This window comes from Myotis yumanensis, unplaced genomic scaffold, assembly GCF_028538775.1.
Source record: "Myotis yumanensis isolate MYYU_CA2020_CCGP unplaced genomic scaffold, mMyoYum1.0.hap1 SCAF_3, whole genome shotgun sequence".
NCBI classification, from domain to species: Eukaryota; Metazoa; Chordata; class Mammalia; order Chiroptera; family Vespertilionidae; genus Myotis; species Myotis yumanensis.
The window spans coordinates 193,102,325-193,128,462 of NW_027223754.1; the positions used below are offsets into that span (position 1 = coordinate 193,102,325).

General features: G+C 54.1%; 3 protein-coding genes across 7 annotated transcripts; 1 reads left to right on the forward strand and 2 right to left on the reverse strand.

Moving 5' to 3' along the window:
• Positions 1 to 769: 769 nt before the first annotated feature.
• Positions 770 to 13,947, reverse strand: USP5 (ubiquitin specific peptidase 5). 4 transcript variants are annotated; one of them, XM_070410761.1, is made up of 20 exons: positions 13,759 to 13,947; positions 10,731 to 10,856; positions 10,415 to 10,481; positions 10,087 to 10,220; positions 9,817 to 9,962; positions 9,372 to 9,556; positions 8,837 to 8,931; positions 7,967 to 8,160; positions 7,292 to 7,363; positions 6,926 to 7,013; positions 6,684 to 6,809; positions 6,041 to 6,194; positions 5,571 to 5,745; positions 4,846 to 4,934; positions 3,583 to 3,774; positions 2,958 to 3,101; positions 2,736 to 2,881; positions 2,368 to 2,521; positions 2,016 to 2,100; positions 770 to 1,436 (listed from the first exon to the last, which is right to left on the reverse strand). In XM_070410761.1, the coding sequence occupies exons 1-20, from the start codon at positions 13,867 to 13,869 to the stop codon at positions 1,343 to 1,345; spliced, it is 2,577 nt and encodes an 858-aa protein (XP_070266862.1). In that variant the 5' UTR covers positions 13,870 to 13,947; the 3' UTR covers positions 770 to 1,342. The 4 variants fall into 4 exon arrangements, with proteins under 4 accessions (XP_070266862.1, XP_070266865.1, XP_070266864.1 ...); XM_070410764.1 differs by having other exon boundaries at positions 3,652 to 3,774; positions 13,759 to 13,940; XM_070410763.1 differs by having other exon boundaries at positions 3,652 to 3,774; positions 10,725 to 10,856; positions 13,759 to 13,940.
• Positions 13,948 to 14,086: 139 nt separating this feature from the next.
• Positions 14,087 to 16,783, forward strand: CDCA3 (cell division cycle associated 3). 2 transcript variants are annotated; one of them, XM_070410769.1, is made up of 7 exons: positions 14,087 to 14,248; positions 14,544 to 14,780; positions 14,983 to 15,158; positions 15,380 to 15,509; positions 15,796 to 16,089; positions 16,223 to 16,326; positions 16,450 to 16,783. In XM_070410769.1, the coding sequence occupies exons 3-7, from the start codon at positions 15,039 to 15,041 to the stop codon at positions 16,603 to 16,605; spliced, it is 804 nt and encodes a 267-aa protein (XP_070266870.1). In that variant the 5' UTR covers positions 14,087 to 14,248; positions 14,544 to 14,780; positions 14,983 to 15,038; the 3' UTR covers positions 16,606 to 16,783. The 2 variants fall into 2 exon arrangements, with proteins under 2 accessions (XP_070266870.1, XP_070266868.1); XM_070410767.1 differs by having other exon boundaries at positions 14,087 to 14,780.
• A 2,204-nt stretch (positions 16,784 to 18,987) lies between these two features.
• On the reverse strand, positions 18,988 to 26,132 carry GNB3 (G protein subunit beta 3). Its single transcript, XM_070410766.1, has 11 exons — positions 25,923 to 26,132; positions 25,031 to 25,163; positions 24,721 to 24,807; positions 24,424 to 24,462; positions 22,914 to 23,020; positions 22,769 to 22,832; positions 22,478 to 22,640; positions 22,307 to 22,373; positions 22,024 to 22,225; positions 20,480 to 20,696; positions 18,988 to 19,610 (listed from the first exon to the last, which is right to left on the reverse strand). Exons 3-11 carry the CDS (start codon positions 24,775 to 24,777, stop codon positions 19,504 to 19,506), a joined length of 1,023 nt encoding a protein of 340 aa, XP_070266867.1. The 5' UTR covers positions 24,778 to 24,807; positions 25,031 to 25,163; positions 25,923 to 26,132; the 3' UTR covers positions 18,988 to 19,503.
• Between the last annotated feature and the right edge of the window lie 6 nt (positions 26,133 to 26,138).

The window sequence follows — 26,138 nt, forward strand, 5'->3', positions numbered from 1 at the left end:
CGTGTGCGCGGTTCTGACGTCTCCCCCTTTCTTGTCGCAACGTTCTAGGGCTCGGGGCTCAGTCGCCGGGGCTCGGAACGAGGCGAGACCTACGAACCCCTGCGCTCGGGGGTGGGGGACCCTCACTTCAAGCCCACAGCTCGGGGCAGGGGGCAGGATGGTTCCCAGGGCAGGTCCAGCCACTCCCACTGCGGGGCCGCCCGCTTCTCGGACTGCGGGGCCCCGAGGGCCATCTCCCAGCTCGGGGAGAGGGACTCCGCCCGTCCAGTCCCGCAGACCTGACCGCGGAGCGGGTATCTTTGACCCCCGCAGGGGACGCCCGGCCCAGCTGTTGGACCAGGGACAGGGTTCAGAGGGAGGGACGGCCCATTGGCACAGAGACCGTGCAGCTGCGAGAGGCGGTCGGAACCCCGAGGCCCCGGGAGCAGCCCCCTCCTTGCTCCAGTTGGCCAGGCCTGAAGAGGCTGCAGGGCCTGGGCCAGGGCTCCTTGGCCACTAGGGACATGGGGGAGTACCCCCTACCCCCTGGTGCAAGTGTGTGGGGCTGCTGGAAGGAAGGGCTTTTGCCCCCAGTTTTGCTCTGTCACCCCACTCCAGTTCCCCAGATCTGACAGCCTCTAGCACTCACCTCACCCTGTTTCCCAAGAGCTCCAAAAACCACGGAAAAGTAGAGAACTGCCTACAGAAGGGGCAAGGCTGGGAGTTTTTGGACACGGCCTTCCTGCTAGCCCCAGGGAAGAGAACTCCCACTGTATCAAACAGGACACAATTTCACCCACTGTACTTTTATTCACATCATGTATTTTGGCATTTTCCAGAGGACAGGGTAGAGACAGGGTAGAGGAAAGACTGAGGCAGGAGGGTGAGGGGGTCCCCATTTCCCTCATATCCCTTCTGACCCGACCACACAGGGAGCAAACACACAGGGGAAGGGGGAGCAGGGACACCCCCTTCTGTGGAAGAGGCTGCACAAAGCGACACACACACACACACACACACACACACACACACACACACACACAGATAAGCCCCTTCCACACCAGGAGCTGGCAGGACTAGAGAAGCAGAGGAATGAGGGCCCAGGGGGAGAGGAAGCAACGCAGTCTCCTCACAGACAGGCAGCCACCCTCCGTCCCCTTCCTGCTCTACCCCAAAGTCTCTCGAGTGTCCCTCCACTCTGCCCAGCCATTCTCCTAGCGCCTCTAGCTTCTTCCCTGCTGCAGGGGACAAGAAAGGAAAAGGGTGCAGAGCCAGCGGCTGCAGTCCACTCCCAGCCCCTCTCCCTCATGCCAGGTGGCCTGCCCCTGCCCCTGCCCTCCGCGGTAAGGGTCAGGACAGGCTCTTAGCTGGCCACTCTCTGGTAGAAGTAGATGTAGCCCAGGTCCTTGGGCGGCTTCTCAGAGGCACACACTTTCTGGTCGTTGTAGATCACCCATCTGGGAAAGGTGGGGAGAGGTGGGAAAGGATGAACAAACCGGGCAGTCCACAACGCTTCAGCTAGGTTTCTCTGACCCAGCCTCTGGAGTCAATCCTGGTGATTGTGGGGAAAGCCCCCCAGACCTACAGTCCAGCTGCTACCTGTCTGACAAAGACCATTTCCCCTACTCGGTGTCTGCAGATCCTCCAGACACTCCCCACCTCCACCCCCGCCCATTCCTGTAAGGCAGGGGTCGGCAAGCTTTTCCTCTAAAGGGCCAGAAGGTTTGGTAGGCCATTGGGCCTCTGATATAACTACTCATTTTCCTCTTGCAGAGTGAAAACAGCCACAGATAATACATAAATAAATAAGTGTAGTTATGCTCATTAAAACTACTCACAAAAGCAAGAGGCCGACCCAGCCCAAAGGGCTGTCGTTTGCCTGATGTTTGCTGTCGGGCATTCTCTCATCCCTGGTGGATTTGTGGCTCCCACCAGGCAGTCCTTCACCTTCTCCACACATACTCTAAGGGTTTCCAGGTGGCCCTGCTCACTTCCACCACCACTCCCCATTCCAAATGCACACTGTGGCCCCTCACCTGCCTTCCTTCTTGATGTGGCAGACGTAGTGACCACACATGGTGGAGGTGCCCATGTGACTAATGAAGGCAAAGAGCTGGTACTCTAGGGATGGAGAGAAGGGGAGGGCAGAGAAGACAATGAGAAAGGAATCCTTGAGTGACAGTCCAAAGATGTATCTAACAGCTCAAATGCAGGGTGTGTAGGCATGTATTGGGTCAAAAGTCTATCTCCGCCTCCTAGAATCCACCGTCAGGAGTCATGTCACGGGAAAAGATCTCCTGCGCCCTCTGCCCCGAGGGAAGCAGAGCCGCCCTGGAATGAGGCTCTGGTAGAGCAGACTGGCCTGTCCTCTTTCCCGGGGACACTCACTTCCAGAACCATCCCGCACTTTAGGTCCCACCGGCACAGACTCAGAGATGGAGTCGGCAGCTGAGCGACCCTCCGAGATGTCCATGGCAGCTTCCGCGTCTAGGTCGTCAATGTGGCTGAAGATCCAGTCCACAGCCCGTTCTAAACTGTTGTTCTTGGAGAGGAGGAAAGCATTACATTTCCAACAAGTTCGGGCGCAAGAAAACCGCCAGGAAAGCCTCAGCTCCTCATCACAGCCACAAAAGGGTGGAGCCCAGCCCTGGCCATTCCGCAGTGGCTGTCCTCGGTCTTGCTTACGAAGGATGGAACCTCATTCCCACCCCCTTTGACCTCAGAGGCCCCAGTCCTGAGCTGGGGGCAGCCCCTACCGTGGCCCGCAGAGCTTTGAGGGCCTGGTCCCGGGAGAAGCCCATGGAGACAATGGTGGTCACGCAGTCCTCTGGTGGGGGGTCCGCAGCCGCACTTGTGGAGCCAGGCCCGCTGGAGCCAGGCAGGATGAGGGGGTTTGCAAAATCTGTGGATGCGAAGGGGTTGAAGTGTTTGGGGGAGGATGGTGGCCCTGCCAGGCCCTGCCACCCATCCCTACCTACCTGGATCATCCATGTGAGACATGACCCAGTTCATGGCAGCCTCGGCCCCGCTGTTGCCGGTGTAGTAGACAGCTTTGCGGCAGGCATCCATAGGGAAGCCCATCTCCACCAGCTGGATGATGACTGACTCATCCAACATGGGGGCTGTGGTGGGAGAAGTGTGGGCACGGTGACCGATTCCTTGGGCCACTATTTGCTCCACCTTCTCCTCCTCCCCACAGGCCAGCCCCCAGCCCTCTCCCAACCATTCCACTCCATGCATTTTTCTTCTACAGCCTGGCACCTTATCCCAGAACTGAAACGACAGACAACACAAAGTGGGTCCCATATCCTAAAGGCACAGACCAAAGCTAAAGATCTCACAGAATGGGCCCTTTCTCTGGAGTATGATACGCAGCCCCCACACCTAACCAATAGGTGACAAGGATAGGGAGGCAATGCTACTGCCATCCACACAGAGAACGTGGCTGGGAGTGCTTCAGTCGGTCCTCAGTCCACCCAAAGAGGGCAGAGGAAATTGGAAAGGGAGGACAGGAGAAACACAAAGGACAGGGTTGTGGGGAGGCAGGCAGAGAAGACCCCCATCAGCAAGGGAGAGAGACAGGCAGGAAAAAGAATCACTAACATGTCGGAGAGGAGAAGTGAGGGGAGCAGAAGGAGTCTTCGTCTTCGTTGCCATAGAAACCAAGGCTACCTTTGGGCTCATCCGGAGTGACCAGGGGTGGGGCAATGTCAGGCAGCTCCTCCTCTCCAGGCTGCAGCCCTGTACCCCTCAACTGGGAGATGTCTAGCTCGTCTGGCATCTCGATGGACACATCTGTCATGGGAATGGCAGGAAAGGGTCACTCAGGAGCTCCCTGAGGCCCTCCCTGAAAAAGCACTTTGGGAATCTCAAGCCCAGGCACCGTATCTTAGCACTGCCCTGTAGTCGGAAGCTGTTCAGAGAATACCAATCTTAGGGATCCCGGTGTAATAAAAATAATTGTGGCCTGGGAGTCAGGAGACCTGGATTCCAGCCCTAGATCTACCACAAATGAGCTATGGGCAAGGAAGGGGGGCCTCCAATTTGTGGGACAGGATGATTTTATACTTCTGTGAGTCTCAACTTATCTAGGAATTGAAGTTAAATCAGAGTTCTCAAAGTCAGCAGGGCCCTGTAAGGCCCATGAGAACTAATTATTTCCAGATTATTAAAATGAAAACATCTTAACAATTGAAAAAGTAAAACTTGTGAAACTCTGAAGATCATGTTTGGTTGTAAATTATAACTCTAAAATCAAAGCAGTCTTTTTTTTTTTTTTTTTTTTTTTTTTTTTAATCTGAACAATAAAGATTTAATTATAAAAAAAATTGAAATAGATTACCAAAAGAAAATGCAGGAGTGAGGGAATTACTAGAAGCACAAAGGCTCCTTCTCTTTCTTGGAGGGAAAGGGAAACTTAGTTTCTATAAAGGTAGATGTTTTATTCTACTGCCTTCATCTAGAGAGGCCACCTCTATGGACACCATTTATTAGATGCTTCCCACGTGAATCAAAGCAGTCTTGGTGCTGGCCAGGTAGCTCAGTTGGTTAGAGAGTCGTCCCCATATGCCAAGGTTGTGGGTTCGATTCCTGATCAAGGCATATATAAGAGGCAACCAATGAATGCATAAATAAGTGGAACAACAAACCAATGTTTCTCTCAAATCAATACATTAAAAAAAAAATCAAAGAAGTCTTCTAATATGTTTAGTCAGTGCTTTTCAAACTAGACACATTCTGAAACGTCTAAGGTAATGCTTTCTTCTTTCAGAGGAAAGTTAGAGAAACGTTAGTTTACATATATTAAGGCCTCTTCTTGTCTAGCATTTTCTGCTTAACCTCCCCGACGTGTCCCAGCCATCATACCCAGTTTCTTGGGTACCCAGTCTAAGCCAAAGGTGAACTTCTTGATCTGGATGACCAGGTAGTCAGGGAATGAGGCAAATCGTGTGGTCCTAGGGAAGAGAGAATGTCCTGTAACCCAGACAATCCCAAGCCTCTCCTATCCTGAAAGCCCCACCCTGGGGTTCAGCCTCTTATGGGTAGAAGACCTAACAGCCCAGAAGATACCCCATATTCTCATCTCGCCCTGGGCAGGCATCAGAGCATCTGCAAACAAGGAGTGGCGGAAGCCAGGGCAAGGGCTGGCTTGTTGACAGGAGCAGCAAAGGGGTGAACGGCTGACTTCTCTGGAGACCAGCACTCTTACAGATCTCACGCTCATGCCAACACAGTTAGGCAAAAAGTGAAAGCATTTGCTGGAAACCCACACCCTGTTCACCAGTGATACTCAGTGTCTGTCCTGCCAGGATCGAGGGAGGGAGTGGAGAGAAGCAGCACTAAAGTGACCCTGTGCCATGAGAGAAGAGGGAGTGGTTTGGCCAGGACAAGGGACTGTGTAGTAATAGGGTCGTCTGAGTCTGCTCCTGCTAGGGCCTCTTGGTTCCCACCAGGGCCAGATTACCAGCCTCAACTGATGCAATTCTGAGATTCCACCCAAAAGAGGAACGACAGGAGACAAAGGCAGATAGTATCTCAGGGACCACCCTGACACAGGCCCGAAACCCTCAGCCCAGACCACCAGGACTTACTTGACAGCTACTGATTTGGCCTGCAGAGCCGTGCTCCAGAAGTCGTCCACCTGCTCAGGGGCCCCGTAGGCCTCCAGGCAGGAGCTGAAGGGCACCTGGGCCCGAACCAGCTCTGGCAGTGGCAGCTTCTCCTCCTCAGCTTGCCGCTTCTTCTCCTCATACTCCAGAAGCTCCTCTGGTGACAGAATTGGTGGGTGGCTCCTTCAGAGGGTGATGCTTTTTCCCTCCTAGCCTGGCCCTGCTGGCTCTGTGTCCCACCTGACAAGCATCTGTATATGATCTTGCTTCTTTTTAACACAGCTCTGCTGATAGGCTGTGGGCGAGGTTAATCCTACTTCCCCCTGTGGCCTCGCTTAGGACCACGGGCTGGGGAGCAAGGCATAACATGGGCTCTGCTCCTATTAGATGCCCAATGCTCTTCACAGCCCTCAGACTGCACCCGCACCCAGGCCTGGCCGAGAGCCCCCTACCTTTGTTAAGGGCCGCGTCCATGGGCACAGGCAGCTGCATGATGTAGTCCACTCTCTGCGTGTACTTCACCTTTTCTGTGGCCAGGCACTTGATTTTTTCCTCCACCAAGAAGCGGAACACTTCATTAGGATTTTCAGAACTCCGGCAATTCCTCTATGGGAAAGAGGCAGGTGGGGAGGTCTGGGTAGCCAGGGACTGAAATGGGGGCCTAAAAGGGTCCTTGGGGGTTAGGGAGGCAGCAGAGGGAAAGGGAAGGGAGACCACCTGAGAGCGCAGGGATGCAGGAACAGAGCGGAGGCCTTCCCTAGTTACCCACCCCCTCCCGGATTCGGGCCGGGTCACAGCACTGCGGGACTGTGTTGGGATGTGCTTGTAGTCCTCCCGAAAAGCAGGAAGTATCCCAATTGCATTTTCTTTGGGTGTATCCTTCATGAGGCAGCAAGCCCATCCAGTGTAAGGACCATGCTTGGCTCTACTATTCTTGGGTGTCACTGCCACCACAGGGCAGGCACAGTGCATGCAGACTGTCAGGTTCAGGGGTGGGGCTGGCAGGCAGGAAGGGGCAGGAAGGGGAGGGAGTGATTGCAGGTGGATGGGAGGACTTGGAAGAGGGTCCTCCCTTGTCATCTGCTCAGCCCTTACCTCCACCATGTTGATAAGGTGAAGGAAGAACTCTTGGGCATCCTGCTGTCGGTTGGTGGAGAACTCGGGGTGACCCTTGCCAACGAGGGCCTTGAACATCCGAGGGGCAATGCCATCTTGAACTTCCTAGGCAGAGCCAGGGCAGCGAATTAGCTGGGGCTCAAGAGGCCAACAAGTGAGACATCTTCCACCTCAGTTTCCCCATCATTCCAGAGCCTGATAGGGATGGAGTCCTTACTCACCTTGTGTTCTGACACCTGCTCCCCATTGCCGGACTCTGGTGGTAGCTTGGAATACTCTCCAGAGAGAAGGCCATGGCCCAGCTTAGCCCTACGTTAACATCCAAGAGAACCACTTGGCTTTAGTCAACCAATGATCTGACATCTGCTATACCTCTTCCTCCCCAACTCAATCCTGGCTGAAAGCCCTCCTTAGACAACTCTGCAAAACGTGGAAAACCTCAGGTTCCCATCTCAAGGCAGTAAGCATGCCGAGAAGGCAATCATCTGACAGTGTTTAACTGGCCAGGGCTAAACTGCTGCCCCTTCCAGGCGGCAGACAGGCTGCGAGGCGGCCACAGCCTCTGTGCATAGGACCTGGCTACGTACACCTGGGTGCTGAAGTCCTGGGTTGGGTCCGTCGGGGCGTTCTGGAAGATCTTCTCCAGCTTATCCACATACCTAAGAGTCAAGGGAAGGAGAGCTGGAGGGGCTTTGGTCTGGGCTCAGCCGAAAAGCCGAGGGAGAAATGATCTACCCGCTCAGTGAACAGGCTCCCTCCCCAGTGAGGAGTTATGTGGTTAAACCTCGAGGTCCATTTCTTTCCACCGGCCTGCCCTTCTTCCTTTCTCAACTACGTCAGAATGCAGTGCACTGAGGCCATCCTCCCCAGCCTCCTCGAGAAAGAATCTGCCTTCCTCTGCTTTCATGTCCCACGTCCTCCCCTTTCCCCAGGGTTACATGTCCCTGTTAGATGCTTATCTGATGTCATGGGCCTAAAATAAAGACCATCTGCTCACCCTTGGGTCGGTCAGGAGGCCTCAGAGAGCCCTGGGATTTGGTGTTCTGCCCTCAGTGGGGGCTTGTGTGTGACTGGGAGACGACGGTGCAGTCCTACAACTCACTCCCTTCATAGCACACCAGCCGCAGTGTGAGAGGAACTAACACTAGAACAGAGGTCTGAGGGCAGCTGAAAGAGCTGTGTGCCCAGAGGCTGGTGACCCAGAGAGGAGCTGGGGTGTAAGGGGTGCAGTGCCCGGGGGCCGGGGGGAAGGCACCACTCACTTCCTCTGGAAGTCGGGGATGCTGAAGAGCACCTGGACCACTGAGTTGAGGTAGCAGCTGTTACCCAAGTTTCGGATGCCGGTGTAGCCAGGCCCGAACAGGGGCTTCAGTGACACACCCGACTCCTGGATCAGCTCCCATTCGCCAATCCGCTGGTTCATATCTATCTCCAACTCGGTCATCGTCTTGTCCGTCTGTAGGGAAGGGGCACTTCAGACGAGGGGTGGGCTCAGCCCTGGGTTTTCACATTGATCTGTCACAGATCTAGGACGAAACCCAGCTGGAGCCTGGATGTGCTGAACTATGGAGGTGCGCTGGATATCGTCCAGTCTAAGTCTAGGTGGCCACAGCAACTGTCCCAGAGGACAGTCAGCAGGCTTGAATGAGGGAATGAATGAACGCAATTCCCTCTGCCTGAAGCGTGTTTCCCATTCCAAAGTTACCCCTCCTCACCCCTCAGGTCTCCACTCAAGCAACAGCTTCCTCAGAGAAACTTCCCTGATGCCCCAGGCTAGGCCAGGTCCCTGCTGTAAACCATGGCCGCCCCCTCCAATCTCTTTCATAGTACCCCGCACAGTTTGCAATTATTCAGTTATTTGTGTGAGCATATGATTAACGTCTGCCTTCCCATATATACTGTAAGTCGATGAAAGAAGGACCACACCTGCCTTATTAGTGACTGGCACATAGTAGGTACTCAGGAGTATTCAATGAATGAACAAATGATTCTAGAAAGTTCTTCAAAGCCCACATATCATGGGGACTGGAATAACTGTGGCAAATGCAACTCTCTCCAGTATTCTGCCTCAGGCCAGGAAGAAGGGCCTAACAAGCAGGAGTAAGAAGAATCTGAAGCTGAACAGGTCTTACCTTTTGCATTCTCAGCATGTTAATGCCAAAGTGGGACAGGTGCTCAGCCAGGTTGGGGTCCAGGACCATGTCGTCCTCATCATACGAGTACACATCTAGGATAGGAGGCAGAGGCAGTGTCACAGGGGGTGGCTCAGGACTGGCCTGACCACCAATGTCACGCCCTGCCCTGAGGGGCCTTGGTGGGAGGGATAGAAGGATGAGCCTGTAGGATAACCCTCTTGGCTCCCTTGAACCTTCTGGGGATGGCTGTCAGGAAAGATGGGGTGAAACAGGGTGAGGGTTGGAATTAATTGTGACCCCGAGGGATAAGGGTCTAGTGTCAGATGGGTTGGGAGGGTTGCTTACTTATCGGATAACAACAATAACTTCTAGAAAGAGGACTGAGGTTTGAAGGGTAACGGGAGATTTAGCCTTATCTGCAGTATTTTCATTGTTTGTCAAGAGAACGTACTCATGTATTATTTGTCCCATATGAAACAAGTAACAGTTAAAAGACATTTTGGCATGGAGGCGGCTGAGGAGGGAGGAGTACCAGCTCCGTCAGGTGTGATGGTGCCCAGCTTGACAGCTAATGGGTAGCCAGTCTCCCTGTAGTGCTCCGCGGCATGGTTGTTGCCCCCACTGCCATCGAAGTAGCGTCGGCCACAGAGGATGGAGCCATCGGTCAGGTTGAGCCATAGGTTTTCTCTCATGTCACACTTGGAGCACTTCCAGCCACTAACCCAGGAGAAAAAAATGGGCTGAAATATGGATCAGGGGTATTGCAGAGTGGAGGAGAAAGGGGACTCTCTGGGCCCTGCCAATCCATGAGCTCTCTGTCCTCCTCTGCTCTGGACATCCCCCTGTTTAGTTCTTCTCCCCGACGTCTCCCTAACTGTCCTGCTCCCAGCCCTCTCTCCCACCAGATCCCCCAGGAGGGTGGCCTCTTTGCCCCTGCTCTGGGGGTTGTGCCTCGAGGTCGAGGGGCCAGGTCTTACCAGGGAGGGATTCGAGCAGGGTTGTCCAGCTGCTTGAGGTTGAAAGCATGCTTAGACACCTGCCGTACTTCCCCATCCCAGGCCTGCACCTCCTGCTTGCGGGAGGCTGAGTCGGCCGACAGTAGAGCTTCCACTGCACTGGTCACCTGGGGAAAGCAGAGGGTCAGAGACAGTGCCCAGCCCCAGCCCCATGTGCCCCTCTGGCACTTGGTCTTTAGCTTTCTCAGTGCTTGCCCTAAAATTTTTGGGAGGGCGGGAAAATGTTCATACCCGATCTCTGACAAACTCAGGCAGTCCCCCCAACCCATCCCGGGCAATCTCCAAGTAATCCGGCAAAATGACAATCTTCACATCCTCATCGTACTCAAACTTGTCCTCGCTGATGTCAAACCCGCCTTCGACACCTGGTGAGACAGGGAAGAAGAATAGTAGGACAACGACCACAGGTAAATGTTCCTTCTCTGAGACAGCACCTGACTTCGTCCCTTCCAGAGTTCAAGGCCCACTGATCAGGCTCATTCCTTTGGGGCTTTCCTAGTACTTCTGAGAGCAGGGCAGACCAGCTCCGGGAGAGGAACGGGACCGCAGGGGTGCTCACCAATAGCGAGCCGGGTGGGCTTCTTCCGTGGGGGGTCTCCAGTGCCCGTAGTGGTGTCCTCCTCTTTCTGCAACGAAGCAGGAAGGCAGGATCAGCAACGAGGACCAGGTCAGGGACAAAGGGGGAGAATGGACGGGATGCAGTGAGTTAATCTCAGAAGAGAATGGAGCTAAAACACGTGTGCTGGGCTTTCACGATACCAACAGACACAAGTGAGAGGGGAATTGAGGCGTACAGAAGCCAGAACGGAAGAGATTCAAAATGGGGGCCCAGCGGGACATGCCAGGATGTCCCCAGGCCCAGTCCCTACCACTACCAGGCGCCGGGTCCGCCGGAGGTGCAGGTAGACGCGCTGGCCCGTCTTGTTGAAATGTCTCTCCACATACTGTTTCCCGAAACCCAGGAATGTGTTCATGCAAATGTAGAGGCCACCCTCAGACTCCTGCAGGACAAGAAGCAGGGGAGGAAACACCGGGGATTAAGCCTGGCCAGGTGGGGAGACGAAGGCCTGGGCTCGAAACTTCTGGTTTCCAAAGAAAGGTTCTGTTCTCTAACAAGGCGTGGCTCTTGGTAAGTCATTTACCTACTTGGTACTTAGTACATGGCTAAGGTTCTCCCCATCCTTTGGTAACAACCAACAAGGACAGCAGGAGCCGAACACCTTTCAGTCACCATTCCTCTTCCTCCTTGCTCCTTCTTAGGAGCCCTCCAATCAACTGCAGAGAACTCCCTCCACCTCTTCTCTGGAGCCAAGAGACCCAGAAAATAACAGGGGACCAAATACCATAGACTTCCGGTACCAGGAACCACATTCAGAGGGGAACAGGGTCCTTCCTTGGAGAGGAAAGACCTGTATGTCAGACACTGAACCTAAACCAAGGACAACATGACAAACCCCACCTGATCTCCAGGATTAAGAAAACCTACCAATATGCATAACCCATGGACACAGACAACAGGGTGGTGAAGGCCTGAGGCGGGGGGCGGGGGGCGGGGACGGGCTGGAGGGGGTCAATAGGGGAAAAAGGGGGACATATGTAATACTTTCAACAATAAAGACAAGAAAGAAAAAAAACCTACCAGACTGGACAAGCAGAGATTCTTCTAGTATATCTAACCCCAGAGCTTGCCAGCAAGACCAGACCTTTCCTCTACCATACTCGGCTAGGTAGCTGAACCCGGTCCTCAGTGAGTCTTCTCCCTCCTCTCCTGCTGAAGCCTGACTCCAGGGGAACAATGCCTTGTGTGCAGCTCACAGCTGAACGAGGACCCAGCCTGGCAGGGATCATGCATTCTCCAGCCACCCTGTCACCTCCCCTCTGACCAATAACTAAATCCCCAATGAAGTCCCATCAACCTCCAACCTCAAAGCCAGCCCCTTTCTAGAACAATCTAGCAACACTTGCTGAGATAGGTGGAACACATATAACCCAGGCAGAAAACAAGGAGACAGGTGTCCACTCTAAACCAAGGCTGACGGGGAGAGGATGGGCTTCCCCCACACTGAGCAAGCCTCCCAGTGCCTTTGTGACTCAAGTGATGGAGAAGGTGGAGCAGGAAATTGGGACAACAGCAGAGTCTTCCCTAAGACCCCCCAGATCCAAGGTTTTGAGCAACAGCAGGCATCTTCTTCCTGGGATAAAAGCCCCAGCGGCTTTGAAAAATTCTCTGCTGCCATAGTGAAAATAGGGCATCATCAAAGGCAGTTCTTGATCCCACAGATTGTGTTCCACTCCCTAGAACGGTGTGGATTATAAGAGTCATAAACAAATAGAGCCTTTCCCATCAGGCAGGTCACGTAAGCTCTCTTTCTACCATGAACCCGATTTGAAGATAATCAAATGTGCTGGAAGTTTGTGAGCAAAGCAACTCAGCCACACTGGAGCTCGCTTGACTTGGGGTGAGAGAGGTAAAGTGTAATAAGATGACCAAAATCCCTTTGGGATTATTCAAAGCAGTTACTAGGAGAAAGACAGGAGCTTAAAGAGGAATCCACTGACTTCTACCATCAGTTGGTAATTAAGAAAAACCTTTTCCTCCTGGGAAAGATGGTGCTTCGCCCAGCCATGCCTCTGGTAACGGGGGCAGGAGGAAACCGCAGGGATTAAGCTCCTCTGTGGGAAATGGAAAATGCTGGTTTCACCGAGGACTGGGAGCCCTGGAGCTCGGCTCTGAGCAGTCCCCTTTCAGCTTTAGCTTGACCAAAGCCAGACTTCAGAGACGCGGCACATTGTGAGAGGCCAGGCTCAAAGCCTAGCAAACCAAGCAAACCACAAATCAGTGGTGACCCTGCACTTGGCTTTAGACCACGCTCCTATACTCAGCATTGCATTAATGATCCTTTCCACTCTGACTTGCAGTTTTCCTGGCCATGAGCTGGTCTGGCTGAACACCCAGGGCAGGGCCCAGCAGCGGCTGGAGGGGAGGGCTGATGAGGGGGGCGGATCCCAGCCAGGCTGCTGCCCTCTCAGTTCCAGGCTCTGCCCTGGCCAGAGCCTTGCCTCTGCTTGCGGGTGACACAAGAAGGGAGAAGAGCAGGAAGGGAGGTGCCGGGTGGAGCCCGCATAACGTGAAGCATGGTGTGGGTGGTGGCTTTGTCTAACTAGTCAAGAGTGCCAGTGGGATGGGCAAGAGGCCTTAGTGTCCTGTAAGAAGGAAACCATCTCTCTGAAAATACTTTGAAAAGGGCACCCTCTGCTTTCTGTGATGCGCGGGGGAAAAAGAGGGGGCCGCGGGAATGGTTCACCTTAAAGGAGAAACGACTAGAGCTTTCCTACCACCAATGACCCACCTCCCCGCCCCCTGTCCATATTAATCATGGGTGGAGGCTCTGTAGCTCGGCCTTTCTCAGAAACGGCCTTCCTCGTGGCCACTTCCAGACTACTAGCTGCCTAGGAACCGCAGTATCCACCCTCCAACCTCAACCGTGGCCCAGAACAGTGGAGGGTCGCCCCATCCTTCCTACACGAGACTACAAACCCCGGAGAACCATGCGCGATAGGCAAGGCCAACTCCCAGGCTTTCGCAGGTATCCACTTGGGAGATGTAGTCCGATGATCGGGTTGCGCCCCTAGCTTAGAACTGCAGAGGGGAAGAGAGCGACTACAATCCCCACAGTGCTCCGCGAGACGGGGAGCGGATGAGGTGGGCGCGGTGGCTTCCGGGGGCGGTAGTCACACGGCAGCTCCAGCTAATTAAAAGCAACGGCAGGGAGTAGCATGGGAGACTACACGTCCCATGGTGCATCGCAAGGAGGCGGTAGCCCAAGCCTTGCAGGCCCCGGCAGAATGACCAGGGCTATGGAAGGAAGTCGTGCTCGCTGCGGACGTGGGGAAGGGGCTTACCGGTGTGTCGAAGGAGAAGGCGCACTCGTCTTTGTGGACCCGGTCTCCAGCCTTAGGGACCCGGATCGTCGGTAATACTGACAGCAGCGCCTCCTCACTCAGCTCCGCCATGACACCGGCAGTAGCTCCTTCACACAGAGCAGCTCCCACCTTTCCTAGTCCCCCTCCCCGTACTCTGGCGGTCCAATGAGCACTACTCGTTAGGTGCATGCGCTCCAGGGAAGACGCGCGAGAATGGCAGTTGGACGGAGCCTGCCTTCCAGTGCTCCGCCCTCTGCCCTACTCTTGACTAAAGCCAATGAAAAGCGCCTCCAATGCAATCGATGGTCCAGAGAACCAATCCCACTCTTCCAGGGCCGAGCAGCGAGGGGGGCCCCAGAGTTGTCGCTGCTCGCACTCCGGGACCCCTCACAGTCCCTTCGCGTGCCTCCTGCTGAAGAGCAGAAGCTGGCGGTTGTGTAAATCAACCTGAGACTCTCCTGGAGACTCGGTATTTGGGAAGGGCCCACCTAATGAGGCGGAGTGTGAGAGGGCTAGAGGCCAGTGATTGATGACGCCGTCAACCTCTACGGATCACTATTTCTCTCGCCTCAAAAAAACCTTCATATCTCTGTCTCCGCCTGAATCTGTACATAATAGCATAATAATTCTTTTTTTCTATTTTTTTTAAATAAAATAATTTGGTTTTTGAAGCTGAAGGTCTCAAAAGCGAAGACTGGCACTCCTTAAAGTTTCACGATGGACAACTTGCAGCCTAATAGGAACAAAATTCCCCTTTTATCCAGGAGGCGTCACACCTGGGTGAACCAAGCCGCTGCCCATCGACCCCGTGGTTCCCATGATAGACGTCCTCTCAGCCCAATGGCTTCCCTCCCTGTAGGCGGATTTCCCATAGCGGGCCTATCGGAGCCTGTGTCCGCTCAGCCAATAGGGTCACGGCAGGGGGCGTGGCGGGAGGTTTGAAACTCAGCTCTGGGAGTTGAGGCTGCAGCTGCCGTGCACCGAAGTGGAGTTGGGGCCCGGTAAGTGATTTAAATAAATGAGTGAGTTAGAGGGCCCCGCAGGACCGGAATGAGCCGCCTTGTCGGCTGCACCGTCCCCACAGAGGCCTCTGGCCCAGCGGCCAGGAGGTTCCTTAGCTGGGATCTGGGAAGATCGGGTGGTGTGGAGTCCGAGGTCGAACATGGTCGCGGTGAGGGCTGAGACCGGAGTCACTTCTCACAGGCATACCCTCCTCGCCCCGGGCCGGGCCCTGCCCCACCCTCCTCCTCCGGCTTGAGATGGGCTCAGCCAAGAGCGTTCCAGTCACTCCGGCGCGGCCTCCACCGCACAACAAGCTTCTGGCTCGAGTGGCGGACCCGCGTTCACCTAGTGCCGGCATCCTGCGCACTCCCATCCAGGTACTCTGGGCCGCGGGAGGGGCAGGAAGAGAAACTCTCCGAATTCTTGGGCCTCTGCCTAATCTGATTTTAAGAGAGCCCCCACTCCCCACCTCTACATTCCCCGGAATGTCGGAAGGCCTTGGCTTGGCAATTCCTGCCTGAAACATTGGCCTGAGGCTGGAGAGCTGGGAGGGAAGAAGAGTCAGGGCCCATACTTTAATGGCCTTTGGTCTTGACAGGTGGAGAGCTCTCCACAGCCAAACCTAGCAGCGGGGGAGCAGCTGGAGGATGCTAATCAGGCCCAGGACTCGGATCCCCGCTCTCCGACCCTTGGCATTGCACGGACACCTATGAAGACCAGCAGCGGAGGTCAGTGTTGGGCCCAGGGAATTCTGATGAGGTTGTCAGCTAGCATCCTTGGGTCGGGGGGTCAATGAAGCCATCCTCTCAGGGCTCCTTCTTAAAGGAGCCTCTATCCTCCTGCTGTGAACCCATCTCACTCTTTCCTCAACATTTTGCTCCCTCTCACCTTGATTTCCCTCTTCTCAATTCCTCACCCACCAGGGCATGAATCCTAAGGCTTCTGTATTTTTTCCCTCTTTGCTGAACAATTTGTATCAGGGAGTCACTATCTCACTTCACGTCTCTCCTCTAGAGCTCACAACCCCGCTGGTGAAAGAGCTGAGTGAAGAATTTGAGACGGAAGCCCCCAAATCAAATCTGCCCCCAGAGCCTGTTCTGCCCCTAGAGGTACCTTCATCTTCCGACTTGGACTTGCCTCTGGGCACCCAGTGTTCCCTGGAGGACCAGATGCCTCATGGGAGCCAGACTGAGCTCCCCTCCAAGCAGGTGTTTTCCGAGGAAGAAACAGGACAGCCCTCAGAAACCCTTAGGACCAGCCAGGGCTCAGACAAGCCCATGAGAGACCCTGAGACGCCTAGACCTTCAGGTACAGAATCTAAGGGCAAGCTATAAGGGAGAGAAATTGGAATGATGTCCTGGGATAATGTCTACAGATAGTTTAGGAGGAATGAACGGCAAGCCCCTAATTTTGGCTCCTTTCTTTAACTCTAACCACCTAGGTTCTAAGCGAAATAGACGGAAACCAAGGGGCAAGGCACTAGGGAGATCTCCCCTCACCATCCTGCAGGATGACAACTCCCCTGGGACTCGGACACTACGACAGGTAAAGGGGGAGGGGGAGGCTGTTCCTAGGAAGTCCAGCATGGAGGTGGGAGGCCCTTTCCCCCTGTCTTCCCTCTCCTGAACAACCTGCCTCCCTCCCCAACTTGCATCCTGCCTTTTGTAGGGTAAGCGGCCTTCTCCCCTGAGTGAAAATGTTAGGGAACTAAAGGAAGGGGCCATTCTGGGAACTGGACGACTTCTGAGAACCGGAGGCCAAGCGTGGGAGCAAGGTCAGGACCACGACAAGGAAAACCAGCACTTTGCCTTGGTAGAGAACTAGGCCCTGGGTTCACCAGGGTCTAGTGATATTCCGAGTCCTCCCGCCCCTTCTTTCCCTGGGAGACTGGAAAGACTCATTTTCTTCGACTCCCCCAAACTACCAGCTCAGGAACTGATAGCGTTCTTGGGCTTTCTTTGTGTATTATGTGTTTCTTGTATATTAAAGGAAGTGATTTTAAGTGATGTTGTTAACTGTTATACTTAAACCTTGCACTGGTCGTCTTCATGTAGAAAGGCAGCCTGGGGAGCTTGTGTTCTGGCCTCAGTGCCCCTGCACTGGTACCTCCAAATCTCCTCAACGCACCTCCCTTAAATTTTGGTGTTCACCCGAACTCTGTCCTTGGCTCTTTCCTCTTGATCTTTATTTCTAGGAATTAGCTACTACTTACCTGTATTCCGATTACTTCCAAGTCTCTCTGTCTAACCCTGACCATATCCATCTGCCCCATAGGCAGTCCAAAGTCAGTTTGTCTAAAATTGAATTTGTGATCTTTCCCCAAAAAGCTATTTCTCTTCCCCTCTTTTTTTTTTTTTTTAATTAACATATTTTTATTGCCCTGGCCGGTTGCTCAGTGGGTAGAGCGTTGGCCTGCGGACTGAAGGGTCCCGGGTTCGATTCCGGCCAGTGGCACATGACCAGGTTGCAGGCTTGGTCCCCAGTGTGGGGCGTGCGGGGGGCAGCCAATCAATGATTCTCTTTCATCATTGATGTTTCTATCTCTCTCTCCCTCTCCCTTCCTCTCTGAAATCAAAAAAATATATTTTTTTAAAAACACATTTTTATTGATTTTAAAGAGGCAGGGAGAGGGAGAGAGAGATAAAAACATCAATGATGAGAGATTCATTGATTGGCTGCCTCCTGCATGCCCCCTACTGGGGATCGAATGCTATCCAGGCATATGCCCTGACAAGGAATCGGACCATGACCTAGTTCATATTTCTCTGCTCAACTACTGAGCCACAGGGCCCGGCTTTTTAAAACATTAAAAAAAAATTTTTTTTAATTGATTTTAGAGAGGAAGGGAGAGAAAGAGCAAAAAACATCAATCAGTTGCCTCTTACACATGCCTGACAGCATGTTCCCCATCAGGACCAGGGATCAAACCAGCAACCTGGGTATGTGCAGGGGAATTGAGCAGGGGAAAGGACAGCTGAGTGTCTTCATGGCCTTTTACCTCCCCTCCTCCAGCCTCCTCATACCCGCCACCTTTTGGTGTTCGGGACTATGCTCCACCAACTGAGCCACACCAGCCAGGGCTTGGCCATCATTTTGAATCCTTCCCTCTTAATATCTCATATCCAAGCACTTGGTCACTAAATCCTGGTGATTCTGTATTTAGAATCATTTTCCCATCCCTTTTCTTGTGCCCTCTGTCCTATTGCTCTTGCAATTTCTTGCCACCTGGCTCCTACTGTTGCCTTTATTCCCTCCTGTCTCTCCTTCCATTTCATCAACCTGCACTGCTGCTTGGTTTATCTTTCTGAGAAGCATAGCTGATCACATTATTACTCTGCGCAAAGCTCTTTAATGGTTTTCCATTGGCCTTAGGATAAAGTCTAGACTAGCCTTACATTCAAGGCCTTTTATAACCTGACTAGAGGCCTGGTGCAGGAAATTTGTGTGTCCCTCAGCCTGGCCTGTGCCCTCGGGGGATGTCCAACTGCCTGCACCCTCAGGGGGGGATGTAAACTGGCAGTCGGACATCCCTCTCGAAATCGGGGACGCTGCATGCACCAGTGACCATACTTTTTATACAGGTGAAAGGCATCTTGCTGTTGTATGGGCAGCTACATTTCTTTGCCCTGATTATAAAAAGTAGTACATAACATGATCCTTCTGAGGAAGTAGTACCATTTTCCCCATCTTATGGGTGGAAAAACCGAAACAGAGAAGTTAAGTAATTGGCTTTGTCACACAGTTATAAGTGTCAGAATCAGGGCTGACCACACAATGTGCAAGCCAGAGTCCATGCATGTCATTGCTGCATCATCCTGTTTTTTCAGTGTTAGAGTAGCCTTGTCAGGTTTTAATTTTTACATCTAAGAGACTGTTCCCAATATATAGGGTAGGATCCCTAGGCCTGGCTGGTGATCAGGGCCAATCTTCAACACAATCCTCCTATACAAACACACATGTACGCACCACAGGCAGGCTATGGTGAACTGCTGTGCACGCACTCCCAAGCCACCTGGTGAATACCTTCTCTCCTAATCCATCTCCGGCCTTCCCCACGAACCTTGGGCTTCTGCCTCTACCCTACTTTCTGCCCACAAGCTGTCTGGTACCCAGTCTTTATCACTTGTACCTGTAACACTTCATTACTTAAGTGGGAACTGAATCTTTTTGGAACAGAAGTAGGGTGAAAACCAAACATCACAGATATACCAGCTGCTATACTTTATTGCAGGTACTTTGGAGAGGGGAGAAAAAAAAAAAAGAAGGTAGAAAAAGGGGAAAACTTGAAGGAGAAGGGAGCCAGGACCCTGGTGGTGCCAGAGCCATAGTCATGGGGCCGAGCACCCTGACCACCCAGGTCTTTACCCTGGACAAAGGTAGTAGCTCTGGAGGAGGAATCCTAGGGCCTGGAGCCTATGCTGAAACCTGCTGGGCTGCCAAGGGCTGGGGCGGGGTCCGTTGTCCTTACTCATTAAGGGAGAAACTATCAGGACCACAGAGAGGAGAGGCCATGGGAGGAGAAGGGGCGGTTCTCTGCCCAGCCCTGATGCTGTCTCCCAGAGGCACACCCTGTGTTCCCCACGGGCCTCAAAGGAGAAAGCTTGTGGGAGTGGCAGCTGGGGGTATAGAAGAGAAAGCCTTTAAGGAACCTTCAAGAAATTGGGCAGGGGAAGGGGCAGCTGAGTGTCTTCATGGCCTTTTACCTCCCCTCCTCCAGCCTTCTCAGTTCCAGATTTTGAGGAAGCTGTCCCAGGAGCCAGTGGCCACCGCCATCCCATCAGCTGTGACCCCCAGGCAGCTGACCCTGTTGTCGTGGCCAGAGAGGACGCCTGAGGAAAAGGGAGAGGAGTCAGCGGGTCTGCAGGTGCTGATTTGGCAGGGACTGTGTGTGCAGGCACAGGAATCCCAGGTTAGGTAGGCTGGGCTCCGACTCCAGCCCCCCTGGTGGAGACAGGAAGACCCAAAGAGGATTAGCCCTAAGCAGTGCGGTTTCTCTTGAGGCCAATCTCTACCAAGAACTTAGGGCAGGGGAGGGGCAGAGAGGGATGGCAAAGGGTCGGCAGGCAGTGTCCGTGTGCTATGAGAAAAGAAAGGGGCATCTGATGGGCACTGGAAAACGTGGGAAGGAACTCTTTTGTGCTATTTCTTTGTTTCCAAACCAAGAGACTGAGGCCCAGAGAGAAGGGACTTCCCCAAGGGCACTCGGAAAATAAGCCACAGAATTAGGGTTCAGACCCTGACTTTCTGGCCAGTGTTATTTTCATTGAGCACCTGACATCTCCCAAGAGAAGAAGCCACACTGACTCAACTGCAGACCAGGCTGGTCCCATGAGCCCCTCGCTGGGGGTCAGGGCCCTCAGATCACTCTGGAGCTCGATCTGCTCATCGCATGGTTCCCCGAGGCCGCCCTTCCCCTGCAATGAAGCCGCCCCTGAATCCCAGACCTGACTGGACACTCATGTCCTCAGGTCTGGGCTCAGCCTGAAGGAGCTGTGTTGGAGGGAGCAGCTCGGGCCCTGGGCGGTAAGGGAGGCCCTCAGAGCAACTTTTCTTCCAGAGAAGATGACCCTACATTGGGAACCAAGGGGACACGATTGCAGGGGCAGTTATCTAACGATCAGGGAGCAGCAGTAAGTTCCCACAAGGGGAGCTGGCGGGAGGGCACTTCCGGCTGAGGTGGCAGGAGGGGGACCCTTACCCACACGCTCGCCCTTCATGGAGTCCCAGACATTGCAGTTGAAGTCGTCATAGCCTGCGAAGAGCAGGCGGCCACTGAGGGAGAAGGCCACGGACGTGATGCCGCAGATGATGCTCTCGTGGGAGTAGACCGTCAGCTCCTGGTCTGCCCGCAGGTCAAACAGGCGGCAGGAGGCGTCGTCTGAGCCTGTGCAGATGGCCTCTCCGCTGGGGAAGAACTGAGGGCACACAGGGGGTAAGGGGGTCAGGACTCAGACCCGGGCCCCGCTGCCTCTCCTGCCTTCTCCCTGGCTCCTGCCCTGGTGGCTCCCGGGCAAGCTGCTTGCCTCAGCCTCCCTGGCTGCCCCTCCCCTGGCCTTCGGTGAGAAAGGCCATGGCATCGCTCTTCATGCGCTGGTGGCTCCCCCACACCCTTCCCTGGCTCCTCATGACAGACGGGCATTATTCCCGTGAGGCTGAGCGAGCGCCTGCAGCCTGCCCAGGCTCCCAGGGCTAGAAGGGGGAGGTTGTCTCTGACCCTTCCCGCCACACTCAGTGGATCAGAGTGTAGGCGCAGGGCCAAGTACAAATGCATAACCTGAATCTCATCAGGAGGAAATGTCAGGTCAGCCCACACAGAGGGGAAGTCTACAGAAAACTGGTTTGTACTGTACTCTTTTAAAATGTCAATGTCACACAAGACAAAGGTAGAAAAACAGTTCCAGTTTAAAGGAAACTAAGATGTGGCAAGAAAATGCAACACGTGTTCCTGGCAGGAAAAACCCCCCACTGCTGTTAGGGATATTGTTGAGATACTCGGTGAGATGTGAATATAGGCTGTAGACCATATTATTGTGTCTATATAAATGTTAAATGTCCTGATTTTAAGAACTATACTGTGGCTGTGTAAGAGAACGGCCTTGTGTTTAGGAAATACACACTGAAGTATTTAAGGGGTAAAGAGGTATGATGTCTGCAACTTACTCTAAAAAAAAAATCCAGGAAAAGCCCTAGCCGGTTTGGCTCAGTGGATAGAGCATCGGCCTGCAGACCAAGGGTCCCAGGTTCGATTCCAGTCAAGGGCACGTACCTTAGTTGTAGGCTCCTCCCTGGACGGGGCCCTGGTCAGGGCTCGTGCAGGAGGCAATCAGGGCTCGTGCAGGAGGCAACCAATCGATGTGTTTCTCTTACATAGATATTTCTGTCTCCCTCTCCCACTCTCTCTAAAAAGATCAATGGATAAATATCCTTAACAACAACAACAAAAAACACAAAATGTATATCTCCATTGGGATGTATGTGCGTGTCTAGCTAGCTGTCAATCATTTACCCATCCATTCCTCCATCCCATCCTCTACAGAGGACAAAACAAATGCGGTAAACTGTCAACAGTGAATGTGGGTGGAGGCTGGGTGGGAGCTCTTTTTGTTACAACTTCTCTGTAAGGGGAGGTTATGTTAAAGTGGTAAGTTGAAAAGACGGGGGAGGGGAGCTCTGGCAGGGGGTGAAGGATGCGTGTTGGGATGGTGAGGTGGTCCCAGGAGGTGGAGCACAGAGGGGGCTCACACAGATAGCGTTGATGTCCGACTCATGGCCCGTGAACGTCTGCCGGCAAGTCCCCTCCCGCACGTCCCAGAGCTTGGCGCTGGCATCGCAGGCCCCCGAAATGAAGAGTTTGAAGTCGGGAGACACAGCCAGGCTCATGCAGTCCCCTGTGTGTCCCACAAACACAGTCTTCTGCTGCCCGGTCTCAATATCCCACAGAGTACTGCAGGGAGGAGGGGAGGCTGTCACGACAAAGGCCAGGCCGGAGCTGACTCCCAGCCCAGCTCCCAGTGTCAGGCCTCACCACGTGGTGTCCCCTGAGCTGGTCACAATGTTGTTGTCGTCCAGAAAGCGGCAGCAGGAGAGATAACCTGGGGGAGGTGAGGACAGTGCCCTGGCTGCAGAGCCACGGCCCGCCAGCCAGCGGGGACTTCCCTGGATCCCTCAGGGGGGGACGGAAGAGAGGGCCTCTCACCTGTGTGACCAGAGAGCTCCCGGCTGACCTTGACATTGCCCTCACGGGACTTGAGGCTGTAGATGGAACACATGTTGTCCAGCCCCCCACATGCCACAAAGTTCCCTGAGGGGGCGTAGGCACAGGTCATGACCCAGGAGGAGCGCAGAGGGATGGCGTGTACCTGCAGGAGGGCAAGGGGAGCAGGGGCAGAACCTGGGCTGAGCTCCCAGATGGAGAGAGCAGAGGAGGGTAGGCATAGTGTCCCCAAGAAAGGACGGAGTGATGGAGGGTGAGAGGCAGGGCTGGTACCTTATTGGTGGTGTAGGTGTCCCACACGATCAGCTTCCCATCTTGCGAGGCACTTACTAGCAACCTGGGGAGAGGGCACCCCGTGTCACCCACGCCTGTCCTTCTGCCTCCCCTCCCCTCCCCTACAGCACCTCTCAAGTCTCACTTGGAGTCCGTGGCCCAGTGCATGGCATAAATCTTGGCCAGGTGTCCCCTGAGCGTCCGTCTCATCCGCATCTGGACTCGTCCCACGACTTCTAGGCCAGACGCAAGCTGCAGAAAAGGGGACATAAGAAATCAGGGTGAGCCGAAACCGGTTTGGCTCAGTGGATAGAGCGTCGGCCTGCGGACTGAAGGGTCCCAGGTTCGATTCCGGTCAAGGGCATGTACCTGGGTTGCGGGCACTTCCACAGTGGGGTGTGTGCGGGAGGCAGCTGATCAATGTTCCTCTCTCGTCGATGTTTCTAACTCTATCTCTCTCCCTTCCTCTCTGTAAAAAATCAATAAAATATATTTAAAAAAAAAAGAAATCAGGGTGAGCAGGGTACGTGACCAGATGTCAGTGTCACGGCCACCGATCTGTACAGGTTTCTGCTCTGTGCCAGGCTCTGGGTCAGGCCCCAGCCTTAGAGAAATCAGTCCCCTCTCTGGAGTGGCTTAGGTTGATGAGAGACAATTAGTGGCATGTCGTTAAGTGTTTTAACAAATCCCTCTCCAGTGTGGGGTGGGGAGGGCCAGGGGAGGAGGGAGGGTGATTTCTATCCTGTAATTCTCCCACCTTGACCAATTTCAAAATGTGAAGTCACTGAACACGTACTTAGGAAGATACGTACACATTTCCAAACCGCTGGGAGCCTGCCCGCACACACCACGGTAGCATAGCCAACTCTTTACCTGGGTATCCAGGTATCACCATGACCTTGAACTGCAGCTCCTGAAATGTGTCGTCCTACGCCCCTTCAGTCTATCCAGCTTCTAGACTTAGTCTGAGGCTCTAGGGCCAATAGACTTGACTCGCCATTTACCTGCTTTATTATCTTGATCAAGTTACTTGACCTCTCCGAGCCTGTTTCCTCATCTATAAACTGTTTATAGCACCTGCCTTGTGGGGTTGTCAGGAAAATGAAATTAGGCATTGAAGCAGCTTAGCCCAGTGTCTGGCTCAGGGTAAGTGTTCAGTAAATACTCACAAAGATATTTAATCCTCTCTAAGATGCAAATAACTCTAGGAAGCACCTTCCTTTCATGTATCATTAAGAAAGAAAAAACGCTGCCAATTTTAATTGTAAGGCGTCATCTAGTGTTGGATGCATCTTGATTTCAAAAATGTCAAAATATAGAAAACTGTGCGTCTTAGAATTGACGAAGTACAGTATCAGACCACTAGTAACTGCAGTCTGTAAGGGTGTGTGACTTGCGAAGTGCTGTCCCTCCCTTCGTCCTCACCACCCTGCAGTGTGAGCACCTTTGTTTTCTGGATGACAGGAGGGCAGCATCTTGTCCTTAGCCTCCAATACGGCCCCCGGCCCAAAGCAGACCTCACTAAATGTTTGTTGACTGAACTAATTAATGTTATTCCTCACGCCAGGGACTTGTTGTACTAAAGCTTGGGCTGGTCAGGGAGCTCGCATCCCCTCTCCTCCCGCAGGCCCTGCTCACGGGGACAGGAGTCTCACCTCTGCCAGAGTGGTGTCAGCACAGGCCTTCCTGGCATCCTGGGGGGAAAGCAGACATTAGGCAGGGGGAGGGCGGGAGCGGGGGTGCATGGGCCTCTGAGGCAGGTAGGCTTGGGGATCTACAGTTGGGGGACATCTCAAATATGAAACCCAGAAAGTCTCTGGTGAGTGCCAGGTCAGGGGTCACTAAGGTGTCACTCAGGAGTGAGTCCAGCCTCCTTCCCCCCCAGGCCACACTCCCTCATGTCCCCATTTCCACGTTTTCTGGGGTCCCCAGTGGGAAGGTGCTGGAGTTACTGCAATCTGCTTCTTGAGCTGTTCCGCTTCCTGCCGCAGCTGCTCCATCTCCCCCATGGCTGACAGGTCGAGAGGTAGCTCCGGCTCCTGCCGGGAACATGCGATAAGTATAAGGGATCCCTCTACCTCGCTCCCCACACCAGACTCTCAGGAGGGCTGGAGCCCACTCCAAGAAATAGGGAACTGACAGGTGGCCTACACCACCTCCCCCAGGAGCCCCTCGTGTTTGGCGTCCTGTGCAGCCAGCCCAGCCCTGCCTGCCTTCCCCGCAGCCCCAGGCCCAGAGGCAGAGCTGCCGGCTCCCCCTTACTTGGGCTCTGACTGGACCTCTCCCAGGTTTCCAGCTCCGGTTCCCAGGCGCCTCCTCACTCCCTCAACTGCAACGCCAGCCGTCACCTGCCCCGGCTCTGCTGCCAGAAGAGCTGGCCTGGCCTGGCCCCACTCTGGGGAGGGGGGTGTGGGCACAGACAGGGAAGGGCCAACAAGACGTCAGGCAAATTAAGTCAGCTGGCAGGGTGGGAGGAGGACAGGAGGAGGTGTGTGGCTTCCAGAGACTTGGGCCCAGCCTGGGGGAAGGGGGGAGCAGGAGTGTGGGCTATAGAGCAGCAGCCCCCCACAACCAGCTCTGGGGGGAGGAGTGGGGAGGAGATGCTTCCCTGATGGGTCTCTCTGCAGGCAGAGAGAAGAGCATTAGGTCTCATGGGATTAGAGCAAAGCTGTGAGGATTAAAGGTTGACGTTTGGGAGGGTGCAAAGGAACAGCAGCCACCACAGCTCCAGCAGCCTCCACCCCACCCCAGGCCTGGCCCCACCAGTGGTGATGATCTTGGCTGTCAGGACCTACCTGGCACCCAGCCCCAGAGCCAGAATACAAGGGTCAGAGATGGCCCATTGTCAATACCCAAAGCTGTGTTCCTTAGCTCAGGTAGTGGGGAAGAGGGTTCTGGTGACGTGGGGAGGGTGCAGGCCAGAGCTGAGCTTAGAAGGGACTGATCTGGATAATCCTTCTTCCAGACAAACCCCAACCAGCTGCCCCAGGATGTGATTCTGGGAGGTGGGGACAGGGGGAGGGTCCAGGGGATTCAGAAAGAGGGGTGGACAGGCCTGGCCCTGCTCTGGGTGCATCAAGAATTGGAAGTGGAGGGCAGCCCCATCCCCTGCTCCCATCCGGGGTCGGGCCCACTCCTTGCCCCCATGACTCACGAGGTCCTGCTAGGCTGGGAATGCAGGAGTCTCAGGGATCAAGCTGCCCTAAGTCTCGGCCCAGCTCGGAGGGAAGACAGGTCTTAGAGTTGGAGGCCCACGGAGCAGCTGTCCAGGGTCTGGGTGTATTTGCGTGAGGGCAGCAGGTGGCTGAGATTTCCCTGACAAATCACAGGCCTGAGTGGCCCCGCCTCCAGCAGACACCTGTCTCCTCCC

Coding starts and splice junctions, on each gene's coding strand:
- USP5 (XM_070410762.1), bottom strand. CDS start 13,869: ATGGCGGAGCTGAGTGAGGAGGCGCTGCTGTCAGTATTACCGACGATC. Junction 10,482..10,724: donor GGACCCGGCGCCTGGTAGTG/GTAGGGACTGGG, acceptor GCTTCGTTGCAG/AAAGAGGAGGACACCACTAC. Junction 2,522..2,735: donor TCAAAGCTCTGCGGGCCACG/GTAGGGGCTGCC, acceptor CTCCTCTCCAAG/AACAACAGTTTAGAACGGGC.
- CDCA3 (XM_070410767.1), top strand. CDS start 15,039: ATGGGCTCAGCCAAGAGCGTTCCAGTCACTCCGGCGCGGCCTCCACCG. Junction 15,510..15,795: donor TATGAAGACCAGCAGCGGAG/GTCAGTGTTGGG, acceptor TCTCTCCTCTAG/AGCTCACAACCCCGCTGGTG. Junction 16,327..16,449: donor GGACTCGGACACTACGACAG/GTAAAGGGGGAG, acceptor TGCCTTTTGTAG/GGTAAGCGGCCTTCTCCCCT.
- GNB3 (XM_070410766.1), bottom strand. CDS start 24,777: ATGGGGGAGATGGAGCAGCTGCGGCAGGAAGCGGAACAGCTCAAGAAG. Junction 24,463..24,720: donor AGCTCAAGAAGCAGATTGCA/GTAACTCCAGCA, acceptor CTTTCCCCCCAG/GATGCCAGGAAGGCCTGTGC. Junction 19,611..20,479: donor CATGAAGGGCGAGCGTGTGG/GTAAGGGTCCCC, acceptor CCTTTTCCTCAG/GCGTCCTCTCTGGCCACGAC.